The sequence below is a fragment of the Notamacropus eugenii genome, chromosome 3 (assembly GCF_028372415.1).
Source record: "Notamacropus eugenii isolate mMacEug1 chromosome 3, mMacEug1.pri_v2, whole genome shotgun sequence".
Lineage (NCBI taxonomy): Eukaryota > Metazoa > Chordata > Mammalia > Diprotodontia > Macropodidae > Notamacropus > Notamacropus eugenii.
The window spans coordinates 46,560,350-46,576,671 of record NC_092874.1 but is presented as its reverse complement, the minus strand read 5'-3'; the positions used below and the strand labels follow the sequence as shown (position 1 = coordinate 46,576,671).

The 16,322-nt window shown below is 38.2% G+C and overlaps 1 protein-coding gene across 1 annotated transcript in view; it reads right to left on the bottom strand.

The window, feature by feature from the left end:
• Nucleotides 1-345: 345 nt before the first annotated feature.
• Nucleotides 346-16,322, bottom strand: part of TMC2 (transmembrane channel like 2) — a 55,245-nt gene continuing 39,268 nt past the window's right edge. Inside the window, exons 15-19 of the mRNA XM_072650516.1 lie at nt 15,928-16,167; nt 12,072-12,197; nt 8,788-8,866; nt 6,579-6,696; nt 346-560 (exon numbers count right to left, since the gene is read on the bottom strand). Coding sequence (XP_072506617.1) covers nt 346-560; nt 6,579-6,696; nt 8,788-8,866; nt 12,072-12,197; nt 15,928-16,167 — 778 coding nt within the window. The remainder of the gene's footprint in view (nt 561-6,578; nt 6,697-8,787; nt 8,867-12,071; nt 12,198-15,927; nt 16,168-16,322) is intronic.

The window sequence follows — 16,322 nt, the reverse complement described above, 5'->3', positions numbered from 1 at the left end:
GGATGGGAGTCTCCAGACATCCTAGAGGTGTGAGAATTCACTTTCCACCTAGACCAACTGAACCTAAAGGAGCTAAGAAACAGACATATGGAAGGAGCCAGAGGTGGGGGGGGCATGGCAGGGAAGGCACCATGGTTTTGTTTGAAAATGAAATTGAATCATTGTCCCTCCACATTTCATACTTTGCTGTAACCTGGACCAGATAATAACAAAACAAACCCATTATAAGAAAATGGGAAGTGCTCAGTCTAATGGGAGGATTACGTGGAGGGGGTAATGAGAGGACAGAGGTAGGAGGGACTCGAACTCAGAACCACTGTTCTTCACTCCAGATCTCTCTCTAGGTCACTGTCCTGGGTTCCCCTTTCCCCTTCCAGGAGATGACTCTGGTGCCTGAAGCTTTCCAGGTGGGGGTCCTCCAGACTTTGGACCAGGGGGTCTGGTGACTGCCAGGTGCAGGCTAGCTGGTAGCATCATTCCTCTTCCAGAGCTAATATTCCTACTGTCCCTCTCCTCTTTCTTCTTAGGGTGGTTTTGATTATCAGATTCCGAATTGTTTCCTTGAGACAAAAAATTAATGGGAAAGAGGAGAAGTAAATAAAAGGATTAAATGATGTAAGAAGGAGTGTATTATTCCCCCTTCCTTTTTTTTTTTTCATTTTCACTCCCTCCTCCCCCTAAAATAACATATTGGTGAATTGTTCACTCCTGGCTCTGTTTGATGAAATAAAGCTCAACACACTTCCCTGGATACATTTACACATATATATTTTTCTATATATATTTGCATGCTACATTCAACTCCCATTCATCTCTTTTTTCCATATCCATGCCTTCTCGAGGTATCCCCCCTGGATCTCTTGACATTACAGAGATACAGGGAACTCTAGGTGCTCCCATGCTCTCATTACAAGACTGGTTCATCTCCTGGCTCTTCTCTCTGGTCCTATGCTCCATATGCTTTATGCTTCTTCTTCTGCCCCATTTTTTGTGGGTAAATATGCTGTAATTTACACATCTACCATAAAAATTAAGCTTGACATTCCATAATTCTTTCAAGTTTGTCAAACACATTAAATCAGAAAAATACTGATCCAAAGAGATGAACCTTTGTTTCAGGAAAAGTTTGGGGCTTATTAAAAGCAATTTTTCATGTATAACCCAGACTACTCTTCTCCTTTTCTTTAATTATGATCCCAGTTCACTGTCCTTCCACAATGCCTAAGAGCTAGGCACAGATAGATCCAGCTTTATGGGTTATCCATCCAACTGCATATTATAATGTGGAAAATAGGCATTTTACATTCACTTATTTTTTCCTGTAAGGGTAGTCAGACTTACTTTTGAGTCATTTTGGATCTCATTTAAGAATGTTCTAGAGCTTAATACTATCAGCATAATATTATCAGCAAAAAGGAGTATGAAATGATCTTGCTATCTATAGGGAACGGTTGTTCAATTTGGACTCTATGCTAGACGTCCTCTAACACAATGGCAAACATCTTTGGTGAACATTCTTCTCCTTGCCCTATGCCTTGATTGATCTTAATGATCAGTGGCTTGTCAAGCAAGCATCTTTGTTACGTCTTTCAAAGAATCTTGTATGATTTTAACATATGTTCCAGGGGGCACCTTGTTGAAGGAAATCATTTTTGCCTGAGGCATCATTTTGCTTTATCACATCAAGTACATTTTTAATAGTTAACAAGAAGCAAGAAGAGTGAATCTTATATATTTTGTACACTTCAATCAGTTCTGGAATTTGTAAAGATGTGGCCTATTGATAAGGTCATAGATGTAGAGTTGGAAAGGACATGAGAGGCCAAGTTGTCCAACTCCTTTATTCTACAGCTAAGTCTTAGTTAAAACCCTATTTTCTGCAGGAAGCCCTTCTTAATCCCCCTTATTTTTAGTGTCTCCTCTCCACTGATTACTTCTATTTGTCCTGGACATATTTTGAAAATTATTTGCATGTTGTCTCCTTCTCCATTAGGCTGTGAGCTCCTTGAGAGCAGTGACTCTCTTTTGCCTTTCTTTGTATCCCCAATACTTAGTGTAGTACCCAGGATCTAGTAGGCACTTGATAAATATTTGTTGATTGACTGATTATAGAAGAGGAACTGAGGTTTGGAACAGTTAAATGCCTTGCCCATATTTTAAGTGGCAGAACCAGATTTTAAACTGAGGAGCTCTGACTCTAAATCAAGCACTTTCCATTACAATGTGATTTTTTTTCTCTCAATCACTCAGAATCTTTTCCTCTTTTGATGACCTGGAGAAGCAATCTGGTAACACCCTCAAATCCATATTGACTCCACTGTGGACCCTCTCCGTGTATGGCTGTCTTCGAATAGTTGCTTTTTTCATCTTTGGTTACTTTAATGCCATGACTACTTCCACTTAGAGTAAATAACATGGACCATAATGTGAAGAGACTGAATGTGGTGGTTCTGTTGTCATTGATGGAAAAGGATAATTTGTTATAGAAAACTTGATGAATCTTTAACATTCTTTTCATCTATTGTCCTTCCAGGCTTATCCTGAAATGCTCTTGGGATCTTCTGAGGCTAATTGAGTCTCATACCAAGCTTTCTGTACATTTATTTTTCCCTTCACTACTTTTCACTGTCTTATGAGGTTATTGCCTCATATACTACTCATAATATTCCAACATTTTCTTCCTTAAGATTTTACAAATGAATTTATATCTCAAGCTGGTGTTGCTCTTACTTGTCATAGTTCTCTGGCAGGGAAATTAAGTCATCTGTTGACAGAGTTCCTATGTTCTTTTGGGTTTGTTGTGGTGATTCACATAGATTAAGCCTTCTTAGAAATGAATAATTGTCTATGTTGATGTCTGTTCTTTTATCCATTTCCCATTTTTAAGTATCTAAAAATAGTCTAAATAAACTTAATCTTTAACAAGCTTTTGTAAATAAGTCAGGATGAAGTTTTAATTACACATCATGCCTCTTTTTCTCATTCTTGTTCTAATTTGGTATTGATTTTGATCCTTGCTTTAATAAATTGATAATCTGACTACACAAGACAGCGGATTCAGAAATGACTCTTATATGGGTAACCATCTTTTGTGTGTTAGACTACAATTAATTTCATTTTTATTGTCACTTCTTGCTTGCCTCCTAGACAACTCCTAGTTCTCTCCATAGAGAAGATCTGTGGGTCTTTTCATTTTTTATTCCTGAACCATATTATCCATTACATTTTTCAGTTTCCTCCCTTCTGCTCATCTTTATAGTCATTGAGTATTAAGTACAGATTTATTAACTTTGAGGAGTTTATTGATTTCTTTATTGAGCTGCTCTGTTTCTTTATCATTTGCAATAGATGTTATCACAAAAGCTGCAGTTATTTTTATGATGATCTTTGTGCAAATGCCCATCAAGCTCTGCAGCAGGAGATGACGAAGAATCTGTGAAATGATGTGTCTGTTGTCTTTCAATACATGATGAAACCAATTCCACCAATTCCTTTATTGCTCCTTTAGGGAGAACCTATGACTAATCTTTACCTTTTACACATTCTTTTTGTCTTGTATTTCATTTGTAGTTAAATTACTGAGACTAATATGCTTCATTTTTTTTCATTATTATGTCTGTGCTTTGGTTGCCTTCTGCAGGAAGTTCTTCCTGGTACCCCCAGCTGCTAATGCTTCCCCCTCTAAGGTTACCTTCTGTCTGATCTCTCTATGTATCTATTTATGTACATTTCCCCTATTAAAATGTAAGCTACTTGGGGGCAAGGTCTATTTTTCTTTTGTCTTTGTATTCCCAGTTCCCAGCACATAATAACTTCTTATAAAGATTGTTAATTGATGGATTGGTTACTGGATAAAGATGTGACATTGAAAGTACCAGTAGTAAGTTAATCAGTCTAAAAATTATGATTCTTGGTACTGTCTGCCATCTTTGCTCTTTGTCAATGCTTCAGAAAGACTGATCACCATTTTGTATTTTTCTTTCTTCCCTAGTTTGCCATGTCCAGTAAGTAAAGTAAGAGAAAATAAGTTATTGCAATGTGTTTGTTTCCTATTTGATACAAATGGAATAGGAGGAATCAGTCAATCACCTTCCTAAGGCTCTGACCTCTCTCTTCATCTGTGCTTTGTTTAGAGGCTTTATGCAAAGAGCGCACTCTGATTTCAACATAAGGACAGTCCTTGGAAAATGAGGATGAGCCCTTTATCCAAGTATCCATGCACCTGAAAAGCCTTTGTTGACTGAGTTTTTTTAAATTTGTTTTGATGTGTGTGATTTTACAGAGGCTTTGGGAGTTGGCGTGGTTAAAGCTATAGTACCATGAAATGAATGGCATAGCCGCTTATCATATTTTCTTGGAATTATGCCAACATTTAGTGTTCTAGGTAAACATCTCCCAGCCTTGAGACTCTATATTTAGAAATTAGGATACTTTATAGGGAAACAGAGTACTAGGACACCCTGATTTATCCATTTAAAGAAGGTAGTAGCCTGCACCTAAAAAAAATCAGCCTGCTCTCTGTTACAGGGTTTATACTATGGCTAGCAAAACAAATGGAAATAACCTTGATTTCTTCCCAGCTGGCACATATTTTAATTAGCTCTAGACAAGGAGCAGTGGGGTCATTGGTCCTGAGGTGGCAGGAGAAAGGATTGTTTCAGAGTAATGTCCCCTACCTCTTCTCTACTCTAGGTGTCTCCAGGCACCACCCTATTGATTTTCGTGAGATTAAGCTATTTTCCTTCATATTAATTCTTAACCTGACTAAGAATTATTAAACAATTGGTACATAGTTTCCAGCAGAGCTGGCTGCCCCTCAGGGTTGGCATGGCTGGTTGGTGTTTGGAGGTGGTGGAGAGCCCTGTGATGTGGTGGGATGATCAGAGATATCCTCATGAGTTTTAATGAGTCTTATCAATTATTGATGTCAGGTTGGCAATCTCTCATGGATTGTAATAATAATAATGTCATGTTTTGATCCTGTATATTTCCAGGCTCCTCCTTCTCCCCACATTGAAATGTGAATGGCTGCTGAAAAGGTTCTATTTCTCCTTCTCAAGTGCTTCTTTAATGATCTGAAAGCAGAAGGTTGCTCTCATGGAGCAAACAAAGGCAGTCCCAGAATATGCAGGTTTAAGCTCACCACCTTTCCAGCCTGAGCTTATAGTCCACTACACTTTAGCCAAACTGAGAGACTATAGGTTCCTTGAATTGAATATTCCATTTTCCACTTCCCTGAATTTACACAAACCATTCATCATACCTGTAATGCACTCTTTCATCATTTTCACCTCTTAGACTCCTTATTTTTCTTCAAGGTTTAACTCAGCTTAGGGACCACCTCCTTCATAAAATTTTTCCTCAGTCCCACAAGTTGTCCCCTCCTCACAGGACCTAGCATTTGCTTATCTATGTCTGTGTTATATTTGCCCAGCAGAATGTCAGATCCTTGAGAGTAACAACTCTCCTTGTCTTTGTCTTTCTGGTGCAAAACCCTGTGCTTAGTGTATAGTAGGCAGTTAAAAATGTTTGTTGAGTTGAACTATTACTTTTTTCAAAGGAGAAAGAAAAGTGACCAAAAAAAACACCTGGTTTTCATCTACTTCTCTTCCTTTAGCATGAAAACAAAGAGAACCCTCCTAGTGAAGCCTGCCAAAGTCTCACTTCAGTTCCCCTACTGCCGCAGACCCCACAATCCCCCTGTGTTCCCGTAGAATGGAGGAATCATCTTCAGAGATCCCTGGAAATTCTTGAGCTGATTTCCCCAAAACCAATACAGAAGGGACTGGCTCTGCTCAGTGCATTTGAAAGGAGCTGTAAAGACATCTGTGAATGCTTTCTTCTGTGAACAGAGTCTGGAGTGCTTTGCTGGTTAAAGGGAATACATAAGACAGATTGGCTGTATTGAAATATATGGGTAGTTGAGAACATGAGAGGAGAAAGGGATGGGGAACAGGAGGGAATGTTGGAGAAGTAAGAAGAACAGCTGGTATTTCTACAGGGTTTTACAGTCTACAAAGCAGTTTATGAATATCATATCCTTGGGGCCTCATGACAACCCACTGAGGAAGATTATTATCCACATTTTAGAGAGAGGAAAATAGCCTCAGAAAAGCTGAGTAACTTGCCCCTGGTCACACAAATTCTCATGTGTCAGAGACAGTATTGACTCCAGATCTGTCACTCTTTCCCCCAATACAGCCAGGTTCTAATTAGTGTGAATAAGTGGGTGCATTATTGGAATTTGCATCCAGTGAGTTAGAACTGCTCACCATGTTTTTCATGATTATAACTTTGAATAGTTTGAATACACTCGGCTACTTCATGGAATTAATTATTTGCACTAATCAAGACCTGGTTATACAACACTCAAGTTTCAAGGCATTAGGAGAACCTACATTCTGACATGTGGTAACTCAAGACAAGAATAAATGTCTTATGAGGTGAAAGAATATCTAAATGCTTAAGCATTTATACTCTTTCTGCCTAGCCCCACCCGGAGGTCTCCACTCTCCATCTACTCCTGGTCTGAACAGATTCAGAACTGAAGGGGAGCATGGGATTCTAGCACTGCTTACCCTTGTCAGTAGTTTGGAGCGGGTTCATAGTCTTCAAGCCATTGGTGAATGTGTCCTGTAAGCTCTTCATGACTGCACTAGCTTTGATGCTTTTACTCGTCTTCTCAGCTTCTCGGAGCTATAGGAATACAGCAGCAACAGCTAGCACCTCAACAGCACTTTAATGTTCACACATTACTTTACAAATATGATGTTATTTTATTTTTACAACAACCCTGAGAGTTGGGTATTAATATTATCCTCATTTTGTAGTTGCAGGAAACTGAGTAAAAAAGAGGCAAACTGACTTGCTTAGAGAAGAGATGAACTTGGATCTTTTTGCTTCTAGGTCCAGGACTCTATCTACCGGGCTACCTAGCTGCCTCATCAGTGACTTCTGTGATACAAGACGGGGAATGGGGTACAGGCGATTGGGGGTGGGGATGGAATGGTGAGATCCTTAAGAGCAGGGAACATGGTTTCATTTCTTTGATAACTTATTTGAAATACTCTAAATTATTATGCTATGGATGGCTATTATATGTTGCTTAATAAAGGGAGGGCAGAAAACTACTTTGTGAACTGAAAGAAGTTTTGGTTAGAAGTGTGAGAAAGCTCAAAGGAGGCACTCAATAGATGTTTATTAATTGATATTATGTATATACATAAATACACATGTATATAAATTCCTTGAGGGAAATGAATACAAACAAAATATGTAAATATGCACACATAAAATATACCTATATATTTATTATTTGTAAAAGATAAAAGTGTGGTTCAATGCCCTTGGAAGATTATATATGTATATGTGTGTATGTATGTGTGTATATATACACATACATATATGTACGTATGTATCTATGTCATTTTCCTCAAAAACTTTACATATATATGTGTCTGTGAGTGTGTGTTTGTTCCCTCAAGAAAATGTCTAAGACCCTAGACATACAAAGCAAAGACAGGGATTCACACGCACACACATGCATATGAAAAAAAAGTGTGTGCATACTGATACATACACATATACACATATATTGCCCTCCCTTTGTATCTCTAGCACCTTGCACATAGTAGGCACTTAATACATGCTTGTGAATTAAAGAGGCATAACATATATAGAATATTGTGTCAACCTTGACCTACTATATAAATGTCAGTTTTAATATTAGACAAGGCAGATAGCTTGGGAGGAAGAGAGGATGGGGTAGGCTATTTCTTGGTGTGAGGCACATGAGTCAGGCTCTGGAAATTAAGTAATACGTTATCATGACCACATGCTTTCCTGGAAGTATTATTCACAGGATTAACTTTAATCAGGCTGAGTTGCTGGGGTTATGAATTTATCATGCATGCATAGTTTGTGGATTCATTGTGATTCTACTCTAATTTAGCATAAGCTAATATTCTTACTTGTTATAAATCATTACTATTATTATAATTAACCCCCAAATGCCTCTACTTGTGAATGAATGATATTGAACAATACAAGTGCTAATTTCTTTTTTTTTATGCTGAACTTGAGATTTGGTTTCAGGTGAGAATTTCAATTGATTCTTTGCTTTAACTCTAGATAGTACAATTGGGGCAGCTAGGTGGTGCAGTGGATAGAGCTCCAGTGCAGGAGTCAGGAGGACCTGAGTTCAAATCTCACCTCAGACACTTGACACTCACTAGCTGTGTGATTTTGGGCAAGTCACTTAACCCCAATTGTCTCATCCTGGGTCATCTCCAGTCATCCTGATGAATATCTGGTCACTGGATTCAGATGGCTCTGGAGGAGAAGTGAGGCTGGTGACCTGCACAGCCCTCCCTCACTCAAAACAAAGTAAAGTGTAAGTCATGTCATCATTTCTCTGATGGCGTGGTCTTCTTTGGCAAGGAAGGATGAGCACACTCACAGGTAGTACAATGGATAGAGTACTGGACTTGGAGTCAGGAAGACCTGAGTTCAAATCTTCACCTTGATACTTATTAGATGTGTGACGTTGACACTTAATCTCTTTCAGCCTGTTTCCTCATCTGTAAAGTGGGGATAGTAATAACACTCACCTAACAGGCTTGTTATGAGATAAAGATGTAAAATGACTTGCAAACCTTTAATTACTACATAGATGCTAGCTAAAATTATTATCATTAATGATATATCTGGGCTCATGGAGCAAATCTATTTTGAAAATGAATGAATCCATCCCTACACTCTACTGGAAGGAACACCAATTCTACTCACAGCCTGGATTTTCTTCCTCAGCTGTGTATTGGCTCGTGCAAGGCCTTTGGAAACAGAATTCAAGTAGTAGATAGCCAGGCTGCAAAAGATCAAAACATGGTTCAATTACCTTTGGAATTAATCACAGAGAAGGTTCAATACTGCTCAGCTTCTCAAAGATCCAGGGAGCAGAGGCCTGGGGAATGGAGCTTCTGTTCTTTTGCTGAGAAAGAGGTACTTTTATTTCCCTAAAGCCTTTTAAAAATGCTTTCCACATTGGAGAAGAATATTGATGAGCCTGAGTAGTAAGGGTTGGCTGAGAGTGACTTTAGAGAGAAGAAAACAGTAAAGGTTGAGGCTGGGAGGCATGAAGGTGGGTGGTGTTCCCATTTCCACTCTAAAATTTTTTGAGTCATGGAGAATCATTGACTCACTGATTCAATAAGCTTTTCTTAAACATTTATATGCCAGGTACTACGTTAAAAGTTAGGAATACGAAGAAAGCCAAATATGTTGTCCCTACCCCCAGGAGTTCACATTTTATTTAATGGAAGAGTAGGACATGTGCTCTTGGAGCAATGCCCTAACCCTTATCTCCCATGACAGTTAGGCTAGTTTTTCTTCAAAAGGTATTGAAGCCATCTCTGAGACTGGATTGGGTCAGGGGAGACTAACGGCTCAAGCTGTTGATATCACTTCTTAATGATATCACTTCCAAACAAAGAAACAAAAACCACAGATGAATACTTGATGAATCAAAAGAGATATTTGTAAAGCATTTTGCAAACTTTAAAGTAATATACAAATTTTATCATTATTATCCTTTTATTATTAATGTGGCTAGCATAACTGATTTTTGTAATTGAATGAGAGTGCTGGGATACCAGCTTATCTCTGTAGACTCATGTCAGGCATCTTTGAAACAACTGCAGTATCCAAGAAGATAATATGGATTTTATATATGTACCTTCCTTTTCCCACATGCTTTTGGTTTCTTCCACTATGGCTCTATACTTTGAAAACTTTTCATTCCATGTATTTTGGATGGACTATGGAAATTCAGTATGAAAACATCTTTTAAAACATGGTTCTTAAATTTTGTGGTTCATCATTATGTCTGGACAATTGTGAATGACAATTTGGCCTATAATAATACTCCAATTCCAATCTAATTCCTTTGTTGAGTTCTCCAGGATTTTTTTTGGAGTCTGTTATTGTTCATAATGTCCTCCCTATGCCCCTCATAATTAAATATTCCATTAAATATAGTGTTAATCTATGCTATGTTTGAATTTGGAGACCTTCCCCAAAGGCAAGACTGTCAGTGCTCTCTTCAGTTTGGAATTCAGTCTTCTATTATCTACTACATTCTGGCAGATTCATTGTCGTTAAACACTATGATCAAGATTTCTGTTTCCCATTCTTAATAATTAAGTTTATCTTGTTTTTCTCAGAGCTCTCTGGTAAGACAGGTAAATATCTGTTTTGTGAATGGAGAAACTGAAATGAGTGAGTTAAGTGACTTCTTCAAGGCTGCAGAGAAATTTAACTACTAAACTACTTTCAGCCCTTTGAATTATTGGTAGTACCAATCTTAATTGTTTGTATCCAACTTCTCTTTTTTCTGGGCAGCCCTGGATCCTGGAATGTACAACTTTTTCAAAGGATATGCTGAATAATCCCCATTATCCTTCAGCATTTAAGCTAGCATAAGGTGTACTAATGAGGTTGGAAGACATCTGGAGGCTGTAACCTTGGATACATCTTTCTAATGGTCACCTCTCTGAGTAGATTGTTAGTAGAGAATGGAACTGAGACCATGGTGACAGGAGACCCTCTTGTTTGGTAGTCTTTTCTGCTGTCTTTCTGGGACAAGGGTGGTTTCATTTCTTTAGTCCAGCTAAGGTACTACTTAGTGTATTTCTTCCCTTTGTTGTTATTTCCAGAACCTAATCTGTCTTTGGATTTGGGCTAATGCCATTTTGCCACCATGATCTCATTGGACACCCAATCATTAAAGCATTACTGGAAAGTGAATCATGGGACAAGAAAGGTTGCGACTTACAGGAAATTTTATGTGCAACCTGGCCTTACTCTTGTATCTTTGAGGGTATTTCTACCTTTTGGGGTGTGCTGTCCTTGGTATTGATTTTCCTGCTTTCTAAAAGGCTCTCTGCTAAAAATACTGGAGGTGAACTTTAAAGAGGATGGAAACATTATGCCTTTCAGTGAACCAGCTGCACAAAAACCACTGAAGACTCAGGAAGTAAAGGGAGGTTTGTGGATAGCCAGAAGTGTGGCAAGAAGATGGAGGAAAGTGTGAAAATGTGTTAGTATGCTCTTCGGATCTCTGTGATGGTGGAAGGGCAGAGACAGTTTACCTTTGCCTATGTGTAAGTGTGGGGTCATAATAAGAATACCTCTGGAAGAAGGAAGACTTCTTCACAAATAATAACAAATAAAGCTAAGCATAAATACTTCAAGTTCAAGGTCTTAGAGGCCCAATCCAAGAGAGCCAACTTGATTACTTGCACCAAAAAAGAGTACCCTGGTGGATAATCAATTATCCCCAGGTAAGAAGCTATTTATATTTTTTCTGATGTCATTGTAATTGTCTTAATCGTGCTTTACTTAAATTGATATTGGTATATATTTATATTTCATAAATATACACAAAGAGGATGGCTTACAGGGGGAATCTGTGTGAGTTAGAGAGGAATGGGGGGTAGAGGGTGCCATGTGGCATAGGAAAGCTACTGTTTTTTTAAAATTGCTGTGGATGATCAAGACGTGGTTGTATAATTTTGTTTGGACCTAATTTTTTTCACTCAGAGGATTCCTATTGATGAAGTGCAGATTAAGAACAAAAAGATGAAGATAATTAAAACCCTCCATCCTTCTGTGAAAACTCAGTTTTTTAGGCTCTGGTTTTACTGGGGGAAGTGACATTTACAACCAAGAAAAGAGCTAACTTTTGGAGAATGGGCTTTCATGGCACCAGGTCAGGAGTATTTTGGTTACCACTATTTTTAATTCACCTCCCTTCTCTCATATCTTCCTTATTCTGGTGAGAAATTCTTTGGAAATTGGCAAATAGGAGGCCAGAAGCCTTCTTGGCTTTTTGGTGAAGTTTGGAGCTAACAGGAAAACTGATATGTCTTAAGAGTATCTTGGGAAGCAAGAATATGAGACTAGCAAACAGTCCATGTTTCCAGGAGAACATAATAATAATTACAGAAAAGACTAGGCAAGGAAGTATTACAAGGCACTGGCATGCAAGTAGACAGAGTCCACATCCAACTCACGCCATGAGTAGAATTGCAGGTATGATCAGCCCTGGATTTGCTATGTAACTAAAGATCTTGCTGACAAAGGATGGGAAATCATTTTCAATGGTTTCCTGGATGACATCATACATTCTGTTTTTCCCACTAGGAAGAAGAGAGGACTGATCAGTCACACATTAATTTTTTTAATCATCGTTATGTTTCATATAAATAGCTATTGTATTCCTGTTATTTAAAGTTGTGCTACTCCTGTCAATACAGGATAGTCAAATCTCTTTGCTAATGTTGCAGAGATATAGACTATGTTCAAAGGAAGACTATTAGTGTAAACTATACCTACAATAGAAAGTTAAACAGAATTTTTAGTTTACATCCATCTTTCTGTTTCCTTTCCCATAGACTCACATTCTGCACATATCACAACACATTGTACTTTCAATAATCATACATTTACATTCTCTTTATTTTGTCTGTTTCTCCTTCCTTTTTCCCATAATGTATTTTGCCATTCTTCTTCTACCCTTGCACTCTCATTCTACCATTGGTGAGTTCCTCCCAGAACTTCTATTTTGAGGAAGGTCCCAGACAAATGATCAACCCTTCACTCAGTAGACTTTGCCTCCCTGCGTCAGTGTAGGTACCTACTGCTTTTGAGCTGTCTTTATGTACTATCTTTCCCTATTAGAATGGAAGCTACTTGCGGGTTGGGACTGCCTTTCTTTTTGTTTGTATTTCTATCTCTAGTGCTTAGCACAATGCCTGCCACACAGTAAGTGTTTAAATGATTTCTGATTTTTTCTAGCTAGATCTTCTCTTGATTCTCATACACACTTGTATACTTCTCTGTTGTCTCAGTATATATTCATAAGTTTATGTCTTTAGACTCCCTCCTTTTTGTTTATTTTAAAGATCTTATTTGATTTTGAGCTTACTTGAACAAGCGTGAACATTCCAATATGATAATTAATAGCTAATATTTATAAAGCTCTTTAAGATTTGCAAAGTGTTTTAAATATGTTATATCATTTGGTCATCATAGAAGTATTGTGAGATAGGTGCCATTATTGTTTATATTTTACAGATGAGGAAACAGAGGTTGAGATGAATCAGGTGACGTGAGTGGAGTCATACAATACCATGAGACGAATAATTGCATTAAAGAGATGGACTTTTACAATGACAGAATATTTAGGATCATTGTAAGTACTGCACTTTCCAAAATGTGATCCAGCTTGATTTACTACAAAATTCTCTTGCTTCTTACTTGTCCATCTGTAAAGTCTATCCAAGATATGTCTTTTGAGAGACTAATTTGATGGACTTCCTGCTCTGGAGTATGTCACAGTCTGGGCTGCATACTTTTTCATCCACTTTGTTTCTCTACTGTGAATGGCAACATCTTTTGCATTGTTGTGGATTTCACTAAGGAGGCTTTCAAGTATGTCAGGATTTGATAGAATTAGTACAATTGAAATTAAATATGTGAATAGGAGTACTTGAAGAAACTCAACATACATATATAGAATCCTTCTGATTGGTTATTGTGCTAGACATCTTCCATCAATGCTATACCTTTTAGGTGAATATATGTCTCCTTGCTTTATACCTACACTCTTAGAAATCCTCTTAGCTATCCTTTTAGATATCCTCTTAGAAATGTTCTTTATTAATACTGCTATCTCAATTATGCAGAGGGGATAACCTAAAATGATCAAGGAATATGTCCAAGTTGACTCTATAGGGCCACTGGAATAGATCTGAGGCCTCCTGATTCCTTTGCCATCTTCAGTCCAGGAGTCTAGACTGCCCCTTTGCTTTTCAGCAAGAAAGTGATTATCAGGTTTATGGATTGTTGCAGTTCTCTCTCTCTCCTCCCACCAAAGCCCTACTCCCAACTTTCTATCACCTGGCATTAGAACTTTTGCAAAGCTGTGGGCAGGAGACAGAAAGGAAAGGAATCAATCAGTAAGCATTTATTAAACTCCTGCTATGTTTCAGGCACTGTGTTAGGCTCTAGGGTTAAAAATACAAAGAATGAAACAGTCTGCTCACAAGGAGTTTACAATCTAATGGAATGGAAGGGCAATGGAATCTCAATCAGTCCATTATTTTTTCTCCTTGTTCATGGTTTCAGCAAATGGTTAAATACAAAAAAAGTAGGCTGAATTTATGGTCTAAAACAAGGTGTGGGGTACAGTCATACATTTTCCTGCTCACTTGTTCCATTTCCTTTATTAGCACCAAAGATCAAGACTAAGCTACATTTGAATGGGCAGAATCTATGGTGTTTTCTTACTAGTAATATCATGCCAGAAAGACACAAAGTGTGAGAGAGATATTTATAAATTGTGTGCCTGCCTCCCTTCTCTTCACCCCCCAACACTGTAATTAAATAAAATATGATCCAAAATATATTCTTGAAATCCTGATTCTGTCTCATGTACAGAAGACAATATGTGTGCCCTGGAGTATAATATCTGACTTAACAAGCCAAGGACAGGCCATTCATTTAAGCCCTCAGCAGATTTCTAGCTTCTCTGTTCATTAGCAAAAGCTCAGGACCATGCAACCAAAGATCCAATTTGTCCAGATTTGTTGCCTTCCTCTGACTCAGATAAGATGTTGTGTCTCTGCATCCAGTTAGGGCTTGATTAGCATGCCAGGGCCAGTCAGGATCAAGGCAGAAACATAGGAAGAAATGGTCTTGGGGGAGCAGAAGTGGACTAGGCTTGAGTCTGTAGAGCTTTGTCACAGGATGAGCTAAGCATCCAATGGTATTTAACCAACACTGTGTCTGGCTATCCCTCTCCTCTTCTAGTTTGTCCAATTTACTGTTGGCTTTATTGGAAGGTCAAATCCAATGACCAATGTGTAAATTTTGGGTACTTTCCAACAGTTTATAAACCATCTTCCCCCCAGCCCACCTTTGTTAGAAAACCTTTCACCATGAGCCCTATACATCACGTTTCTATGCACTGTAGTGGGAGTTGGGTGGAGAGTAGAGTGGAAACTTCCTGAGAACTGAGACTTCATTTTTGTTTTTTATTCCTAGCACCTAGGACTGTGGCATACACATGGAATGTGCTAAATGAATGCTTTCTTTCCAAAGTAATAAAATCAGCTCTCTGTCCTTCCAGGACTCCATTTTATCCACATGGAATTTGTCTTCTATAAGGGAAAGGGAAGGGAACAAACATTTATTAAGTGCCTACTATGTGCTAAGTACTGTGCCAGCCACTTTATGAATCTTACCTATTTGATAGGATTAAGAGCTGAAAGTGAATTTACAAGTCATCTCATTGGAAAAAAAGATTAGGTGGCATCCTTGTTTTTATATCAGTCATGTTTCCTGTTATATTTCTTCCCTCCTCAAAGAGCTAATCCCATAACAAAGTACAAGGGAAAAAATTGGTAAAATGAAATAACAGGTTGGAAAAACCTCATATTATTTAATATTCCATACCCTTAGGTTACCACCTCCAAACAGAAGTGGGGGAAGTTAATCTCATTTTGTAAATAAGCAAAGTGAGGCCCAGAGAAGTAGTGCTTTGCAAGATGTAGCACAAGTGGTTAAATAACAAAGCTGGGATTTGACCTTGGGTGCCCTGACATTGAACCCATCACTTTTCCCCCATCTTTTTTTCTTCTCCTAATTCTTGTGGTAACTGGAAGTATTTATAGTTAACTGAAGGCAAAGATTATTACTCCATTTCAAGTGAGGAAACTGAGGCATATAGAAGTTAAGTGATTAAGTTGAGACTCAAATCTAAGAGTTCTATTGGGTTCTGACATGAGCCCAATGCTCTTTATCAAGTCTGAACCCATACAAAACCAAGATTAGAATGCTATGTTTGCACATATGCATGCAGTGTACCTGAATGGTCCACAATCAAAAGAAGGTGGCAGGGACATGATAGTATAAGCCACTGGCAAGAGGCTGAGAAACAGGACCAGCAATAACAAGCCCATGTAAAAATTATTTGATTTGGAGGCCTTGAAAACCCGTTCATGGGGAACATTGCTGCTCATCACTGCCCAGCACTGAAAATACATGGAGGTCAATAAGCGTAGCACATTAATACCAACTAGTCCAGGTGCATAAAAGGAGCCCATCCTGAAAAACAAAAACAATAGCCAACATAAACAGAAGGGAATAGGATTAGGGGCAATGGGAGTCTTTCCATAGCAATGGAGGGAAGACTTCAGGAGCAGAGGAGTTGGACAGCTACACTCAGCTCATTTTCCAGTTTATGAAGCTATTTAAAATGA